This window comes from Pelophylax lessonae, assembly GCF_965119305.1.
Source record: "Pelophylax lessonae genome assembly, chromosome: 4".
In the NCBI taxonomy this organism is placed as follows: Eukaryota; Metazoa; Chordata; class Amphibia; order Anura; family Ranidae; genus Pelophylax; species Pelophylax lessonae.
In genome coordinates, this window is record NC_138771.1 from 66,080,791 (window position 1) to 66,101,050 (window position 20,260).

Below are 20,260 nucleotides of genomic sequence, written 5' to 3' on the forward strand. Positions count from 1 at the left end.
GATAACAAAGAAGAGGCTACAGGACAACTCTGTGAATGTCCTTGAGTGCCCCAGCCAGAGCCCAGACTTTAACCCAATTGAACATTGCTGGAGAGATCTAAAAATGGCTGTGCACCAACGCTCCCCATCCATCCTGTTGGAGCTTGAGAGGTCCTGCAAAGAAGAATGGGAGAGAAACTGCCCAAAAATAGGTGTGCCAAGCTTGTAGCATCATACTCAAAAATACTTGAGGCTATAATTAGTGAAAAAGGGGTTTCAACAAAGTATTGAGCAAAGACTGTGAATACATGTACATGGGATTTTTTTTGTTTTTATTTTTAATATTTCTTTCACATTGTCATTATGGGATATTGTTTGTAGAATTTTGAGCAAAATAATGAATTCCATTTTGGAAAAGGCAGTAACATAACAAAATGTGGAAAAAGTGAAGTGTTGTAAATACTTTCTTGATGCACTGTGTATTCAGCTAAAATTTCCGCATACTCGCAACCTTCTAACTCTGGGAATTCCATTCCATGTATAGAGCGGTCATATTAGGAGATGGCATCCTATATATTTTTTTAAAGCTGTACTCCATATATACATTTTGTTTTTTTTTTTGCTTCTGTAGATGGGTCCAACTTAAACCAGTGCTAATATGCATATGCCATACTCAAGGCAAAACACAAGAAAAGGCACAACTGTTCAGAACTTGACAATAACCCAAACACTGCTGAGGGCATGGGATGACGAAAATGTGTGTGGGAATACAACAAAAACATAGTCCGGTATATCTTAGTCCATACATCTAAGGGCGGCCATCCATAGGAACCAGAATTGGAGTCCCAAATAGCTGCAGAGGAAAATAGAGGAACAGGAGTCGCTTAGTGTAATACGTTCGGTGATTTATTAAAGCAAGTGGTAAACAACTCACAAGAAATAAAAGGTTAAATGCATGTAGACAAGCTGTCCTGGGTGAGTCTTCCGCGTTCCTCCTGGAGAGGAAGCGCTGTCGAGGAGGGGTCTGTAACCGTGGTGGATTCAGCCGGCTGTACGGTGCAACAGGAAACCCGACTCGACGCTGGCTGGTGGAGAAGCCGAAAGCAAGACCTGAGGCGCAGAGAGCCGTGCTTTGAGGGAGGATGACGTCACTAATGCGCAACGCGTTTCCGTGTCAGCCAACACGTCCTCGCTTTGAAGAAGGAGCGTCGCGGCCTTTGTCATCGCGTCACATACTGATGGGACTGCTGTGGAAGCAGAGATCAACTGTAGTAGACCCAATACTAATGTGGTTGCTGAAGTTTTCTGGTTCCTGTGTCCCAGGCGCCATTCACAGAACACCTTGAATTTTTTTTGGAGAGGCAGAGAGGTGACTTCACATTCTCTACGTTGTCCAATCAGGGAATGCTTAGCGATAAAAAAAAAAAAAATCAAGGTGTCTGTGAATGGCATGCTGAGCGAGCAACTCACTGTGGTTTATGCAGCAGAGCTGCCGCTCAGAACGGGACCTGAAAGACAGGAGCTATCACTGTAGTATTGGCACCTACTATCGCGTTTCTCCAGTGGTCCCACAGGTATGGCATATGCATTTTGTAAATTGGTCAAAGCTGTAGCAATGTAACAATGCAAAAAAAAAAAAACTGTACCTGGTGTTCAGCTTTAACAGTGTAAAGAGAAACCAGAAAATCAGGAGCATTGGGCTAAAATTCAAATTGGCAATGTCATATCTCTGTATTAATGGATTGGCTTGCTCATTCAAATCTATTTTAAAGATCTGTATGAATTCTGCCTTTTAGGCTGGAAGAGATCCATGCACACGTGTTAGAGGTAGTTGGACAGCAAGCCTGCTTGGCATTCTTTAAAAAGAAGCAAAAATAATTTGATCCAATGTGTAATGGACACCATCTGTTGTAAGGTTGCAGGGTATGTTTTAACAGAAGGTTATATGCTGGAGCTGAGTAGTTCCATTACTTACTGTGATTTCAGTAGTGGCAGGATCTTTACATTGCCAGCTTCTTACTCTGCTCCACAGATCAGTTCGGGAGCTTAGCAATGAGGCTGGCCTTGTGCAAAGATTTTGTTACAGCAATTGTATCCTGTTAGTGAATGGCAGCAGGAGGCTAGCTGAATGTGAACTTTAGCTGTGTCTGCTTTTTTTTTTTTTAATATAGTGCTTCTTATATATTGTTCTTTTGAGAAAATATGTACAAAGCCACAACACATTCTCTGTAATAGGAAATATACTGTGTATGTATATATATATATATATATACACTTACCGGCCACTTAATAGGTACACCTGTTCAGTTGCTTGGTAATACAAATTGCTAATCAGCAAGAAAGGGGATTTAAGTGACTTTAAACATGGCATGGTTGTTGGTGCCAGGTGGGCTGGTCTGAGTATTTCAAAAACTGCTGATCTACTGGGATTTTCAAACATACCCATCTCTAGGCTGTACAGAGAATGGTCCAAAAAAGAGAAAATATCCAGTGACCAGCAGTTGTGTGGAGTAAAATGCCTTGTTGAGGTCAGAGGGGAATGGGCAGACTGTCTCCAGATGATAGAAAGGCAAGAATAACTCAAATAGCCACTTGTTACAACCAAGATATGCCGAATACCATCTCTGAATGCACAACACATCGAACCTTGAAGCCGATGGGCTACAACAGCAGAAAACCACACTGCGTGCCACTCCTGTCAACTAAGAACAGGAAACTGATGCTAAACTTCGCACAGGCTCACCAAAATTGGACAATGGAAGATTAGAAAAATGTAACCTGGACTGATGGGTCTCGATTTCAGCTGCGACATTCAGATGGTAGGGTCAGAATTTGGTGTAAAGAATATGAGAGCATGGATGCATCCTGCCTTGTATCAACGGTTCAGGCTGGTGGTGGTGAGATAATGGTGTGGGGGTTATTTTCTTCGCACAATTTGGGCCCCTTAGTACCAAGTGAGCATTGTTTAAACACCACAACCTACCTGAGTATTGTTGCTGATGTCCAGCCCTTTATGACTACAGTGTACCCATCTTCTGATGGCTCCTTCCAGCAGGATAATGCTCCATGTCACAAAGCTCAAATCATCTCACCACTGGTTTCTTGAACATGACCATGAGATCACTGTACGCCAATGGCCTCCACACTCACCAGATATCAATCCAATAAAGCACCTTTGGAATGTGGTGGAATGGGAGATTTCGCATCATGGATGGGCAGCCGACAAATCTGCAGCAACTGCGTGATGTTATCATGTCACTATGGACCAAAATCTCTGAGGAACGTTTCCAACACCTTGTTGAATCTTTGCCAAAGGAAGGCACTTCTGAAGGCAAAAGGGGGTCCAACCCGGTAATAGCAAGGTGTACCAAAAAAAGAGGCCAATGAATATGATCTATTTATAAATATATATATACACACATACATATGCTCATACTGTATATTCTGTAGTGGTATAAGCATTGTCAGCTGTCCAGGGTAGAATGTTTAAGGTGCATGTAAAAAATGAATTAACCTAATTAAAAAAAAAAAAAAAAACGACCCAGTGGAATTGTGTTTCAGTAAACTTTTTTTTCTAGTATTGTGAATTTTTACAGAATATAATATTTAGGAGGGGTGACATTTACATGCTTACATGTTTTCATTATTGTATTTCATTTTGCAACATGTAGGTTTTCCCTGTAGTGACTAAACTGGCAGTATAATTAGCAAATAAGAAATGTATTGTTTTCAGTAAAGCAAGCCTCACATTATGGTTGAAGAAAAGAAAATTGCTTTATTCCCCCATCAAACCCAACAGGCTGGTTGTACTGAATTTGATCAGGAGATTGACTTCAGTACAACCAGCCTGCCCCATACATGGATCAAAATTTGTCTGGTCCCTGCTGATCCAGCTGAATTTCGATCCTTGTATGACCAGCTTTAGACTAAGTCGATCCTGCAGACTTTCATTGTGGCACTTTAACCAGTTCAATACCGGGCACTTTCACCCCCTTCCTGCCCAGGCAGGTTTTCAGCTTTCAGCGATGTTGAACTTTGAATGACAATTACACTTTCATACAACACTGTACCCAAATTACTTTTTTTTATCATTTTTTTTTTCACACGAATAGATTTTTTCTTTGGTGGTATTTAATCACTACTGTTTTTTTTTATTTTTTGCTTAAAAAATAAATAAATACCAAAAATTTTGAGAAAAAAAAAATTCAGAAAATTTTGTAAATCAGTAATGTTTCCCCTTCACTGATGTGCGCTGATGAGGCTGCACTGATGAGGTGTCACTGATGAGGAGGCACTAATGGGCACTGATAGGTGGCACTGATATGCAGCACTGATGGGAACTGATGGGTGGCACTGCTGGGCATTAAAAGGCAGCACTGATTGGCATAACTGATGGGCACAGACTGGTGTCACTGATGGGCACAGGGTGGCATTGCTAATAGGCACTGTTGGGGCTTTATTGTAATCAGGGCACTAATGATCAGTACCCTGATTACCTTTACATGTATTCCCTGTGAGAAGATGCCGCTTATCAGCTCTCCTCACCTCAGACTCTGACAGTGTGTGAGAGAGGAAAAGCTGATAAATGGCACTTCCTTGTTTACATGTGATTGGACACAGCCAATCACATTGGCTCTTTGCCAAGATCAAGATCATGGCTAAACTGGGCGCCGTCATATGACGTTGTCCCAGAACGAGAGCTGCACCGCCCCGCCGGGGATTTGTTGGGGGGCGGGCTGGAAATGGTTAGGAAGAGCCGTAAAGCACAACACTATACTGCGATACTAAGCAAGAACTGCAGTATGTATTGTGTATGCCAATATACTCCATAAATTCGAGGGGCATTCAAGTCAAACCGTGACTTTTCATTTTCCAGGTATAGAAAGGGATGCTAGCAGGGTGGTACAAAATGCGGTAGTAAGTGGCAAGTGTGTCCTATTACTGATAGGTGGCCCAAATGTTGCGGGCCAATCCAGAGACCGTTAATCAAGATGGCAGACAACAGTGCTAGTGCGTGCATGGAACAGCGTATGGTGATGAAGTTTCTTGTGAACGAAGGTGTAAAACCTGCGGATATCTACAGAAGACTTTAAGCACAGTACAGTGATGAGACATAACATGACATTTGAATGGTGTAAATGTTTCAAAGATGGCCGTACGTTCGTCAGTGACAGTCCCGACGCTGGTGGTTCCCTCTCTCTGAAATCAAAACAAGCATCAAAGCTGTGGAAGCATGCGGACTCACCACAACCAAAAAAAACTTTGAACAATTGGGTCTGCAGGTAAAGTGATCGGAAGTGTTTTCTGGGACAACGTGTCTTTATGTGGATTTTCTACCCCGTGGTGCCACTATCAACAGTAAATATTACTGTCATGTTCTGATTGATATGCATATGCGTCTGCAGAAAGAACGGACAGGTTTGATCACTAAGAGTATCCTGTTTTTCTAGGACAACACGCAATCTCATACTGCTCACTGCCCTACATTTACATTACAGCAACTCGACTGGGAGGTATTGTCACATCCCCCTTAGTGATGTCCACCTGTTTGGACCTCTAAAAGAGTCCTCCTGAGGTCTACATTCCAGTACTAAAGATGAAGTGAAGCATGCTGTCCGAGGATGGTTCAGACATGCTGACAAATCTTTCTATGCTGAAGCTTTCCAAGCATTAGTTAAACACTGGGATACGTGTATAAACTTAGCAGGGAAGTATGTAAAAAAATAAATGCAGTTTCCACTCCTTGAAACTTGTTCTTTTATTATATAGACTCAAATGTACCATTTTGACTTGAACGCCCCTAGTAGTTTACATACTTTGGAAAGGATAGTAGTAAGTTAATCATGTTCTGCTATATATCTAAAAATGAAAAAAGTTTGCCTTTAGGCCCCTTTCACACTCTTATGACTCATCCTGCTACATGGAAATTCGGACCCCGTGATTTGCAAAGAGTACCATTTATATCTGTGTGACTTCAAAGTTGTCCCTGCACTACTTCGGTCCGACTTTGATGCCACTTGAGGTCCATAGACCCTAAGATTACACAGGCATTGCTTCAAGTTGCGTCAATGTTGCAGGACTTTCAATTTGTACAAGTGCGAAAGTGGCCTTAATTTCAGATAAAAATGTTGAACATAGTATTAAAGGGAAATAATTCAGTCAAATAAAGGACTTCTACTTATTTCGACAATTTGTCCAGTATTGTTTTTAAGACTTTATGGATTGAAAGTACTTGCCACTATATCACTCCTTTTCAACAATAAACATCAGTTTACATTTCCTTTTCAATGTGAAATGAGAATAAATATTGCGCTCAACAATAATATTCACCAAAAAGTGCTAAAGTGCATAAATATATAATAAAATGAATAAAGACTGGTAAAAAAGTCCAACAATGCTTAAAACCATTAGTAGCTAAAACCACAAAAATGGATAAAAGCACAAAACCAGCTCATATGCATAAATAAATAAATAAAGTCCTTTAGTGCTTGAAATCAAGGTGATTAAACAGTTAATCGCAGCAATGTTTAGAAGCGTAGACTTGATAGAAGTGATAGGAAACCTTCACCTCCACACCTTCACCCAGTGCTCTTATCAAATACTCCTTACCAGAAGGATATGGCTATATAATCTTAATTATAGGGGGTCGCAATCAGCATAAGTATCCACAATCACTTCAGGTCATCCTTATCACATCCTTATCACTGTCTTCTCACCAACAAAAGGAATAAGGTATTTACCAGGTAAAAACCAGGTATTTATGGAACTCCGATCAGAGGACATCCAAATGCAAATAAAAAGAAGACTCCGATAGTGCAGTATGCCAGTACAACCACAATTTAATGATAAAATTGCACTTACTACATATCGCTTATAAATCCGCTTTCTATGGCAATCACAGTACCAATAGGTTTGGCGAATGGAACGCCGCTCCACGCCTTTACATTTCCTTTTGATGGATGGCTGTAAAGACAGGCTACTGTTAGTGTGGGTGGCTTTTTTAAGCTGAAAACTGCATTCAGAGAAAGGGTAAATACTCTAAAAGATCAAAATTATGACCAAATTGAGTTCAGGCCTTAAATTCTGTAGCAACAATTTGCATGACTGTGCCCCTATAAACAAGGTCAGGTCCAAAAAGGGATGGTTTTACAAGGTTGGAGTGGAGAAACTTGAGTTGCCTGCACAGTGCCCTGACCTCAACCCTATTGGAACACATTTGAGATTAAAGGAGTTGTAAAGTCAGAAGTTTTTTTATTTTAATGCATTCTATGCATTAAGATATGCCTTCTGTATGTAACAGGCGCCCCAGCACCCCCTAATGTTTACCTGAGCCCCATCTCTATTCAGCGATGTCCAAGAGTCCCTCAGAGATCCAGGACTCTCCCTCCTGATTGGCTGAGACACAGCAGCGGTGCCATTGGCTTCGGCTGCTGTCAATCAAAGTCAGCCAATCAGAGAGAGGGGCGGGGTCCAACAGCAGATCCGTGTCCATTCAGACACGAGGCTGCAGCTCGGCTCGGGTGCCCCTCATAGCAGGCTGCTTGCTGTGGGGGCACTCGACAGAAGGGAGGGGCCAGGAGCAGCAAAGAGGGACCCGAGAAGAGGTGGATCCGGGCTGCTCTGTGCAAAACCAACTGCACAGAGGAGGTAAGTATAACATGTTTGTTATTAAAAAAAAAAAAACAAGGCTTTACAATCGCTTCAATTGGAATGCCTATTGCAGGTCAGGTCTCCTCATCTTTGACACACTCCAGAATCTTGTGGAAATCCTTTCTAGGGGAGTGGAAGCTGTTATAGATGTCAAGAGAGTGGAAAATCTAAATAAATGCCAAACATTTTTGGACATGCCAAATGTTTTTGGACAAATGATCATCACACCAACATGAGCTTTTTGGAGGTTGTACTCCATAAATATAAATGATGGCATATGATTTCCAACAAGTTAATGTAGGTGTGATGGTCAGTTGTTAAAAACCATGTGGCCATATAGTGAATATTAAAAAAGAATAGCGCACACATGCAAAAGAAATGACTTTGAAATATGGAGACAATCCATAAATAAAAATGGGGATTTAGTCCCACCATATGGCCATATCGTGCTCAAGCCCACCACTGCGTCAAAGTACCCCATTATTAAATATGGAGAATATTGTCTCCATATTTGAAAGTCATTTCTTTTGCATGTGTGCGCTATTCTTTTTTAATATAAATGTTGCTTGGTCCATAGCTGCACTGGCTTTAGATATACATGTTCAGGGTTTGCTCCCCCAATTTTTTGCTTGTTCATATAGTGAATATATTTAGGTTGGAACTAAATTGACCTGTGTCTCTGTGAGGTTTTTTTTGTATGTTGGTGGAAGAGACACTAAACTGTAAGCCAGGGATGGACAAATTAATAAGGAATGCAGGAGTCAGTCTGTCCAGTCCAAGACCCACCAGCTGTAATTTTGAAGGAGCATTGGCTACTTTACTCCTGCAATTTGGCCAGCCCTGCTGTAAGTTATTTTGAAGCCATGACTGATTCATTCTGTAAGCTTTTCTATAATGTAAAAAGCAAAATGCATTGTAGTGGCACTATATGTTGGTATGGAAAATAAAGCTGATGGCACTCATGTTTTAATTATTTTAGCTACCATCTGAGTGTTCCTTCTCTGCTGACATCTCTGCCATTCCTCACATGGCTTGCTGTACTTTAGAAAACCTCTATCTTCTTATGGGTCGTGAGCTAAAAGACTTGGATGAAGTACCAGCTGGCAATGTTTTGGGTATGTCTTTATGCATATTTTATATATTCATATTTTTCTAATTTGTTTAAATGGCCGAAAAACTTCTGCTACAGATGCTACAGTTAACAGAATATTACCTTTAGTGTTGTACTCCAAAAACTCATTAAAAAATAGTTTATTATTTTTGGGCCACCATCCATAGTAGTGCAGAAATATTGATTTTTAAATTAATAACCTTCAAAACCATTTTAATTTTTCTTCCATCACTGTGTGTTTTAAGTGTACTGGCACTGCTTCCTTCTGTCTTGTTTCTTGTACTATAAAGTTAATTGTTACAAATGATGAGTAATGTACCACACTTTAGCCACAGGCAAGACTCCACCTGCAGCCCTTCAGGCGTTGACAAAACCATTCGCCATACGTTTATTTTTTTCCTTTTTTTTTTTTTTTTTTCTTCCTGCTCAGTTCCTTAGGCTCTGTTGTTTTTTTTTTTTTTTTTTTATATGTCATATGTGGATTGGCTTTTCATCTACATTATGTAATGGCAGAGATATTATGTAAGGCTGTCCAGACACATTACTGTTTACATTGCTTGGATTGTGTTGTGCTTAGCAGTTGGATGCTTACGTTTTATATCTCCCCATTTCAAAAAGGTGAAACCATTTAAACAACACTGACCAATCATAAACTTTTATTGTGTTAAGATGTATTGCTCATCATTAAGTGTGTGTGTTTCTGCTATTGCATACTTTGGATAGGCGCTATCACAGCTCTTTATAGCATAAGTAAGAGGTGTAGGGCTGGATTACTCAATAGGTGTTCTAGGTCAGTGGTTTGTCAACCTCAGTCCTCAAGTACTCCCAACGGGCCATGTTTTCCTTTACTTTGCACAGCTGCTTTAAATCAATATCAATGACATGGTATTGATAAGAGCTATTTTATCCAAGGGAAGTTCCCAAAACATGGCCTCATTGGGGGTATTTGAGGACTGAGGTTGAGAACCACTGATCTAGGTGAATGTTTGGGGGGCCCGCATACATAAAAAAGTCAGCTAATATTTTCATGTTGGATTTGCCTTGATGTCGCCCAATCATTTTTAGTATTCAATCGTTTTTTATTGAGTTTTTAAACAATGCAGTACAAGTACAAATCATAAAAGAAAAGGTACAGAAAATGTAGCAAAAATATAGCAAAAAAAGGGGGGGGGGCATACAGAAAAGTACCACGCATCAGAACAGTGCATATCAAAACATGACTTAACACATCCTTGGTGACTAAGAAGTCGATTACTAAAAGGTAAACAGCAAATACAACAAGTCCCCAGACTGATTCCCATCGGAAGGAGGTACATCAAGAGCCCAGAGGACTCACTAAGCTCATCAACAGACCGGCTAGCAGGGGGCCCCACCCTGTCCCAGACACTCCTAATGGGCACAAACTGTGTCCACGAAAGAGCGAAGGTCGCCCAATCATTTTTGCCTGCCTCACAACCATGGTGCTTACTGGGGTCTTCTGTGAACCTAGGAACAGTGGTTGCCAATTTAGGATGGAGAGCAGGAGTAGATGAGGAAACTGTAGACTAGGTTGACCAATAAATGTAATTAGAATTCAAATACAATTCTATATTATTTTATTTTGTATTAGACCAGGGTGAATCTTAAAAAAAAAAAGTCTACTTTCTTTCAAGGAATTTGGGTTCCTTACTTATCAACCCCGCATATAGAACTTTTGTTGGGATTCTTTCCCATTTTTTGTCTATCCTTACTTATCAAGCAGCAGAAAAAGTTCCTTTCAAACCTCCCAAACTTAAGTTTAGTTACTTACAAATCTGTCACTTCCATTCCTTTGTTGACAGAAGTGTAGTAAATGCCCTTTGTTTTCTAGTGAAAATGACCCCAACAACAATCAGCATATGCAGATTACGGAAATATACTTTAAAAAGTATTCATACCCCTTGACATTTTCCACATTTTGTCTTGTTACAACCAAAAAGTGTAAATGTATTTTATTGGGATTTAATGTGATAGACCTACACAAAGTGGCACATAATTGTGAAGTGGAAGAAAAATGATAAATGGTTTTCAAAATGCTTTACTAATATCTAAAAAGTGTGGCATGCATTTGTATTCAGCCCCCCTGAATCAATACTTTGTAGAATCACCTTTCCCTGCAATTACAACTGCACGTCTTTTTGGGGATCTCTCTACCAGCTTTTCACATCTAGAGAGTGACATTTTTGCTCATTCTTCTTTGCAAAATAGCTCAAGCTCTGTCAGATTAGATGGAGAGCGTCTGTGAACATCAATTTTCAAGTCTTGCCACAGATTCTCAATTGGATTTAGGTCCGAGCTTTGACTGGGCCATTCTAACACATGAATATGCTTTGATCTAAACCAGTGTTTCTCAACTCCAGTCCTCAGGGCACTCTAACAGGCCAGGTTTGCAAGAAAACTGAAATACATCACAGGTGATATCATTTTCTGCTCAGTGATTGCAGTTTTCTAGTCTGCCTCCCCAAGGTAATACTTAAAATCTGGTCTGTTGGTGTGCCCTGAGGACCTGAGTTGAGAAACACTGATCTAAACTATTCCATTGTAGCTCTGGTTGTATGTTTAGGGTCGTTGTCCTGCTGGAAGATGAACCTCTGTCCCAATCCCAAGTGTTTTGCAGACTCTAACAGGTTTTCTTCTAAGATTGCCCTGTATTTGGCTCCATCCATCTTCCCATCAACTCTGACCAGCTTCCCTGTCCTTGCTGAAGAAAAGCATACCCATATGATGCTGCCACCCCCATGTTTCACGGTGAGAATGGTGTTTTCAGGGCGATGTGCAGTGTTCGTTTTCCGCCACACACAGCGTTTTGCTTTTAGACCAAAAAGGTAAATTTTAGTCCCATCTGACCAGAGCACCTTCTTACACTCGTTTGCTGTGTCCCCCACTTGGCTTCTCGCAAACTGCAAAAGGGACTTCTTATGACCTTCTTTCAGCAATGGCTTTCTTCTTGCCACTCTTCCGTAAAGGCCAGATTTGTGGAGTGCACAACTAATAGTTGTCCTGTGGACAGATTCTCCCACCTGAGCTGTGGATCTCTGCAGCTCCTCCAGAGCTACCATGGGCCTCTTGGCTGCTTCTCTGATTGATCCTCTCCTTGCCCGGCCTGTCAGTTTAGGTGGATGGCCATGTCTTGGTAGGTTTGCAGTTGTGCTATACTCTTTCCATTTTAGGATGGTGGATTGAACAGTGCTCCATGAGATGTTCAAAGCTTGAAATATTTTTTTATAACCTAACCCTGCTTTAAACTTCTCCACAGCTTAATTTATAACCTGTCTGGTGTGATCACTAAGGTGAACTTAGTTTGTTCACTAAGGTTCTCTAACAAACCTCTGAGGGCTTCACAGAACATCTGTATTTATACGGAGATTAAATTACACACAGAAGGACTCTATTTACTAATTAGGTGACTTCTGAAGGCAATTGGTTCCAGTAGAGTTTAGTCAGGGATATCGGAGTAAAGGGGACTGAATGCAAGTGCACACCACACTTTTCATATATTTATTTGTAAACAATTTTGAAAACCATTTAGCCCCGGTTCACACTAGGGCGACCTGTGAGGCGACCTGGTCGCCTCACAGGTCGCCGCAGGTCGCCTCCCATAGGGAAGCTACGGACCCGTTCTAATAGGAGCGACACAAGTCGCTCCGACCTAGAAAAAGGGTCCGGAGCTTCTTTGGGGCGACCAGGAGGCGACCGCCATAGACTTCAATGTTATGAAGTCTGTGGCGGCCGCTCCGAGGTCGCGGCGCGCTGCTCGCACCGCGATCTCGGAGGTCGCCCCTGAAAGTAGCGTCGCGCCAGTGTGAACCGGCGCTTATTATGTTCCTTTCGCTTCGTAATTATGTAACTTTGTGTTGGTCTATCACATAAAATCCCAATAAAATGCATTTACGTTTTTGATTGTGACATGTCAAAATGTGGAAAGTTTCAAAGGGGTATGAATGCTTTTTCAAGGCACTGTATTTTGTTTTAAGCTGTTTAGTAAGCCGACAAAGCATTAGGTTCATTTAAAGGCATACCTTTAGAGATGTGTTTGTATTTGCCTTCTTTATGCTGCCCAATGAAGAGCCTTGTGTCATCTATAAATCACTGGAATCTTAAGCCCCGTACACACGCAACGATAATCGGCCGACCGATCGTCCGACTTTTGTCCAGAGTGTTTTTTTTGTTGGTTGGAATGTGCCTAGACTGCAAACAAATTTTCTCGCCCAACAAAAATCTTCTTCAGAAGTGATGTCATGTGTTGGTTTGCTTTCTTTGTGTTCTTTCTTCTCTGAGCATGCCCAGACTTGCTCATAAGATTTTTCCCTGTCGAAATCTGTACTGACTGCACGAAAATCGGCCGTGTTTTGACGGCCAACAAAAATTTTATAGTCTGCACACCAGATTTTTTTCAGCTGAAAAGTCGGAGTCGGTTGTCGGAAGCATCATACTAACAAGCCGAAAATCGGCAGATCGGACGTTGGCTGAAAATTCCCTGCCAATTTTCGACACGTGTGTACGGGGCTTTAGGTTACAAAGGGCTATGAACCCATGAAGTGACAGTGTGGGTTGCCTCAGAGCTTTTACATAGAGTAAGTCACATGCTCTTTCACGACTGGAAGTACTATCAGAAATTTCCTTTAGCTTCCATTACTGAATGTAATCACGAGGAATTAAAGAAAACCTTTTGTTTTACCCTGGATGGCCAAAAGCATATGTCTGCTTTAAGCTGCCAGCACATGTCCAAACCATCACTTCACTATGGTTTAGGTCTACTTAAAAATCCTCAACTGAATAGGTCTTCCTGATTTGCAATTAAAATGGAAAATCTGTGTAATTTGTAAAATGCAGTTTATCTTTTGATAACATGAGCCACTGGGCTTCAGAAACTAAATACATATATTAATAATATTCATGGAGTTCATGTGATTAACTGGGATTATATTTCAGCATGATGCTTCCAAGACAAGTTTCCCCAGGAGAGAACAATGAAATAGAACAGATAATTGTTGGGAGATCACATCGCCTACTTTGATTTTATGCAGGGATAAATTTAAATGTTAGCAGAGCCTGATTCTTATATGTTGTGGCATTTTGTAAACTTCCAATCAAAAGATACAATGGGCTAAAAATAGGCCGTGTTTGTCTGCCATCTGTTGATGTGAAATCTAGTGAAAATTAAGTTTCCAAAACTTAAACCGTGTCATGGAAAGTTAAAATTTCTTCCAGATGTGCAAAGTTCTTATTTCTTTTTTTTTTTTTTTAAGTCGGTCTCTTTCCAGAGCTAGAGCAGATCTCTGTGGGGCAACTTGATATTTTCAATCGCTGAAAAAGTAAACATGAACGATTATTATAACAGAAGGGAAATTCATTATTTGTATGCTTTTTTTTTTTTCAAATGACCAGTTTATTGCAGTTTTAGCATTCTAGTTGCTTTGTTTATACATGTTCTAAAGCCATAGGGGAGTTAGGATAAATTTAATAGTAGGACGCATAGAGCTCTGGGGCAAAGCCACTGCTCACAAATCGCTAAATCTGTCTAATTTGGCTAAACTGCTACTATAATTAGTTGCCTTGGGTTACAACACTTTATAGCCCTTTGCAGCCTCTTCATAATGGAAACCTGTGCTGATATATGTGCCTCCATTGTAGACTTTATCCTCTGAACATGTTAGTTGCCTGTCTGGCCCTAGTAACTTGATAACTAGTATTTAAAAAAAAACAGTTAGGCAATGTCAGCCTATATATAGTACAACTCTTGATAATACCTGCTTAACAGATTTAGGCCTCATGCACACTGGACGTTTTTACAGCTGCTGTTTTTGGCGTCAGGCATTTTTTTTCTGCAGCCAGTAAACTCCCCAGCATGTTATTCTATGTGTCAATGCACACATAGGCTGTTATTAGTAGTTTTTGGCAGGGGCGTTTTTTGGCTGGAAAAAACCCCCCCAAAAGTAGTGGGTTTTAAGAGGAGTTTTTAAGCTCTAAAAACGCTTTAACTCTGATAAAAGCTGAAAAATGCTAAAAAAAGAAAAAACGGGCTATTCGGTGTTTATCAGCGTTTTCGAGCCATAAGCTTTTATGGGAGTATAGTTTTGCTAAAAAAAAAAAAAACACGCTACAGCTAAAAAAAACACTGAAAAACACGCTCTACAACTACACCTTAACGCTACTGGCTTTTTTATAATGTCCAGTGTGGATAAGGCTTTATTGTGGAACTCCTGGGACATCTTAGTAGTACTGGAACAGGACTCAATTTGGAAACATAAAGGTACTGCCAGTCTCCTACTATGCTCACCTACTTGACGGTCCTAGTCTTAAGTTTTGCTCTGGGAGTTATTCTGTAGCCATAAAGACAAGTTTAGCAGAGCAGCTCTCATGCCAAGTTTGTATTCTTATTTTGAGGAATCAGATATTCAAGCATATTGTGGGGATTCCATGAAAAAGGTACGGTATAGCTGACAGGTAGAAGAGTGCACATTCTGGCTATACTTACAGTGCTACTAACCCCACATCATAAAAAACTATCAATAAATGGTGTATTACATGTTGTTCATACTCATTCAGTCACTATGAGAGTTGTTTTCTGTATTCTGCAAAAAAACTGGTTGATCCTGCTGTTCTCTATCTCCTCTTCTGTCCAAGTCCCCAATGCAGCTAGAGACTTCACAGAGCAGTGTTGGCAACTCTGCACTCAGTTTTTAGTGAGTTTCTATGATGAGTGTTTCCTCCCAATCACATCTGAGTAGCCCATGTGAATATAGAGTCACAAATGTGGGCATATACACAGTGGTAAATGACAGCTCCCTCCCTCCCTCCTCCTCCATGCCAATTAACCAGCTAAACACAATAGGGGTAAGATATTGCATGTAGATTGATGGAAGCTTCACCTCCCTCTTTTTCTAAGACGCAGGCTGGAGGGGTGTGACACAGCCTGTGACTGGCAAAAATCCATCCATACCATGTTAGTGCCAAAATATATATATTTGTATAACAAAAATGGTTTATTGATATTACTTATGTTTTTTTTACTCTGTATCCCAAAGGCTGTTTTTTATTTATTTATTTATTTATTTTTGAACATGTGACCAGCAGCAGAGGACTAGAAGCTCCTCCTGCTTATGTTTCCCTGCAAACAGGCTGGGAAAGAGCCAGGCCTTGTGAAAACTGTATATCGATTAGGAAAAGGGTACTTAGATTTTTTTTTTTTTATTAAAATATTTACAGTGCCATCATCCACTTACAGAAAGAGAAAGGACAATGTAAATTTAGGTATGTTTAGTATCACTTTAAATGTTTGGATTCACTAGAATTACTTGTGGACTGCTGTGTAAAGGGCTATTTCATTGACCTGCATATCTTAAAAACGAACTCCACCTTTTGGAACATGGAACACAGCCCCCTACCTCTAAACTGTCCCCATTTACTGGATCGCAGGGTTCTACTCCTTGCCGATTTCGTTCAGATTTGAAATAGTTGTGACTGTGAATAGCTTCACCTACACAGCCTCTTCATTTATTCACAGGAATCTGAATAAAACAAATTCTGATCTGCCACCTTTGCAGAATGATCGTAGTTCTCCTTGAAGCATAAATATTGTGAGTTCACTGCATTTTAGTCCATTCATACTTCCTGAGCTTCATAGCTGAAGGCTTGAGCAGAAGGAAGATTTTGCAAAATGGGTGCATTTATTTTTTTTTGCAAAAGGTGAAATGTTAAAAAATAATCCTCATCTTGAGGCCTAAAGCTTTGGAGAGGAGAAGAAGGCACTGTAAGGTTTAAGAAACAAACAAATGAACGGCTTTATAAAGAAATCCCATGCACTGGTCACAATGCATACTAGAAAATATTTGTGACAATTAGGGAGAAATATCTTTTTTTTTTTATCTTTTAAAAAAGGGAATGAGTCTTTAACACATCTAAGAAAAAGTTGCATCAGCTTCGGGCAAGCAGTAACTTTGCCAAGGATGGACAAATCTTTTATTGACCTGTCTATTGCTAGCCTTGGGTAGAATGACCCAGTAAGCTTAGTCTGGAAACTGGGTAAATGTGGAATAATTTTCCATCAAATTGCTTTTGTACTAGAAATAAAAAACAACGGCATAATTCCTGCCATTGTGCAGCTGAAATAGTTAATTTTGAACCTTGACTTGGGATCGGTAAATCACCCCTGACCTCACAAAGCAGCGCTTAGAGGTAACAAAGTGATTTTGTCATGTGGAGTCAATACTGCCTCTCTGAGGACCATGTCTGAGCAAAGCACATACTGCCACTGCTTCTTATTCAATAGCTGGTATTCCCAAGCGGGAGCAAAATGACACAGTCCTTCCCCCTCGCACGCCAAGGAGACTAACACAGAAGCAATGAGTATTCTGCATTTGTCATGGCGGTTAGCAGGGACTCCTGTTTTATAATAACGTGTTTTACTACTTCAAAGGAAGCTAAAGTGTGTTTCTGTAGCCATATAGAGACATTTCTTACAAATGATGCTGCAAATTAGCGAAGCTGCTTTCCAGATTAGTGTAGCATTGCCCATTGCAATTAAATGGTCAAGGTATGAAATGAAGGTTTAATCATGGATAAGCGTATTTCCTAGGTTTAACCTTGTAGCTGCCGACCTAACCGCCAGCTCAGTTGTGAAAATGTTTAATGCAATGCTTAGAAACCAAGGTGACTAAACGCTCAATGTTATTTTCATCCGCTAACGCAATTTGGACTTTCTGTAGGTGGTTACTAACAAGGCAGAATGTGCTAGGGCCTAACAAGATGTTCCATGCTACCTTTGGTCTTTAGTAGGCTTTAATGATCAAAGAACTGTTTTGATGTGAGAGCTATAAATTGAGGAAACGAACATTACAATGTGGTCATTGGTGAGAACTTAAATCCTGCAGAATATCCTGCTTTTGGTCATTTAAGCTCTAACACACACAGCATTGATTTTAACTGGAAAGGGCTCTGCATGGCGTGGACTGTGGGAATGCTAATAAATCATTAAAGATCAAGTAAAGAGGGAAAAAAAATCTGGGTTTCAAACAAAGGCCATAATGGCAAATAAAGATGATTATTTTTTTTTTTTTTTTCCTAGATCACTAAAAATAAAAATCCTCAGTCTGTGGCATTTGATCATGTGTACCTGCCATTTAATAGGCCGTGCATTATGCTAACTATATGAAGTTTTATGCATACAAATGCCAAAAATAAGAGTTTGGAATACCAAAATTAAATTGAAACAAACGGCTCATTACAGATGGACTTACAGCTCAAAGTCCTATGCCACAACATGTTTAATTGAGTAAAGGCAGTACAATACATGGACGTGACAAACCTTCGCTGCCTTTTAAATGTTTAGGGTTTTCATGTGTATATCGTATTTAAATGAATTGGGTTTCTACCAGTGAAGTCTGCTCTGAACCGAATGCTAAATAAATCCCATAGTTGATACTCTTTACAGATTAGTCAGATTAAAGAAATGCATTTGCACCATATTTTAGCTTGCAGAGTCTTCATGCAACTGAGACTTATTTTAAATTAAAGACACCAAATTTACTGTGTAGTAGGGGGTCAGTATCGCACATCTATGCAGGGCAAAGTACAGTGAATGTCTTTATTGTGTTGGGCATTCTGTGAATTACCCGCCAGTTCTAAAGTAATAGAATTGCTTCCATTTGTAAGTTTGTTAAAATAAAAAGACCTTGTTTATGTCAAAAGTGGACACCAATTTGACATTCTAGATGGGCGTCTGCCTTCCCTACCTCGATGTGCTTAGTCTAGGGTAAGTGATACAGAGAATACTTTTGTTTTCTCTTTTTTATTTTTTTCATGCAAGCGCTTTGAATTTAAAGAAAAATAAACTAGTAATATGTGGCATCCAGGTAGTACAAGACATTAGGATCAGAAATAAATGTATGTGATAGATTAGGTAATGGGGTGAATCAAATGCTAGTTTCGGATAGCTGCACAGAGCAAAGGCAGAGAAAAATAAAATTCTGATCTCCAGGAAAGTAACAGAAAAGTACTTAATGCAAAGTTACAAAAATTGATAAATTAATTTGTATAAATTACAAGTGTGGGGAAGGTTGCTGCAGAACTAAATAGAAAATAGCACCATTACTGCAGGTTGCACCTAGCTCAAGGCATAACACAAAAAACATAGGAAAGAAAAAAAAAAACACAAATAGTGTAGCAAACCATCATAGTGTAATTTGTTTTATACACAAAATGTGTGAAAATACATTCACAAACATTCTAGAGTAACAGGCAGTGAGCAGTCATAATGTCCACACAGTCCTTGCTACTTAACCAGTGGTTGAGAGTGCTGCCAAGGAGATGCAACAGAACACAGTTTTTGTAGGTCTAAGCAGCATGAAGTGTCCACAGTACTTTGACCCACGATTAATGCTTAGGGGCCCCCGCTCAGGCTGGCAAGGTCTGGTGAGTTGAATGCCGCTGACTAGTGAGGATGCAGGCTGGAGAAAGGTTTGTCAAGACCCCAAGCACACTGCAGAAATAGGAAGAGATAGGCTGGCCGCCACTTACCATCGTCCAGCCTGAGTGGTTACCCGGTAAAAGCAGCCTCCGCTCAATTCATCCAGGCCACGGCCCTAACAGATTTTGCCCCGCCTCCATGATTAAGCCCCAGGGGCTGGGTGAAAAATGTTGAGGGCATGGGAATGAATGAATCCAGCTGCTTTTACCTGCTAACCACTCGGGTTAGGCGAGGTGTGCTGCTGCCGGGCAATGTCTTCCAATCTCGTCCATAGTCCATTGTTAAGGATCCAGACTCCACAGGTTTTGGCATCTTGTCTTTGTGTCTGTGCCTTCTTGGCTCAATGAGCTTCTCTACATACAGCTGTGCTGAAGACAGGCTAAGGGACACATAGCGGGTGATGTGCTGCGCTGAGCACTACCTGAAAATGTGAGAATGGATCAATGAAGCCTGAGCAGGAGTGGATGTAGACAAGAAGTGGATGCAAACAGGCTGAATGAAATCAGAAGCAGTGGGAAGCTACAAAGGATAATAAAAGAGTAAAAATAAATTGTATTAAAGAGGTTGTAAACCCATACGAAAATTTTATTTTATTTTCGACCTGAAAGAGAAACACATAATGAGCTAGTATGCATCGCATACTAGCTCATTATGAAATACTTACCTTAGAACGAGCCCCCGCCGTGCCGTCCACTTAGCTGTATGACGGGCGACACGTCCAGTCGCCCGTCTTCCGGGATCGTGGCATCCGGCCATCTGATTGGCCGGAGCCGCGTTGATGTCACTCCCGCACGCGGGTGCCGATGGTCACGGCACGGGGCTCTGAAGGAACGGTGTTCCGTGAAAAAAACCTACCCGTGAGAAATGCATACCCTCGTCACCTTCTGTGCACCTACGTCACCACTACGTCATTGAACAGCTGAGGAGCTTACTAGTGCGCATGCTCGGAGGGTATGGATTTTTCACGGCAGTGTGTGTAACGTTACACCGCCTCAGCTTTTGCGGCGTTTACAGTAAAACAGCTCGGCTGCAAC

The 20,260-nt window shown here is 40.6% G+C and overlaps 1 protein-coding gene across 1 annotated transcript in view; it reads left to right on the plus strand.

Annotated features, from left to right (window-relative positions):
• Window positions 1-20,260, plus strand: part of EFL1 (elongation factor like GTPase 1) — a 669,975-nt gene that overhangs the window by 251,628 nt on the left and 398,087 nt on the right. The window contains exon 15 of the mRNA XM_082255636.1: window positions 8,609-8,744. Within this exon, the coding sequence (XP_082111762.1) occupies window positions 8,609-8,744 (136 nt within the window). The remainder of the gene's footprint in view (window positions 1-8,608; window positions 8,745-20,260) is intronic.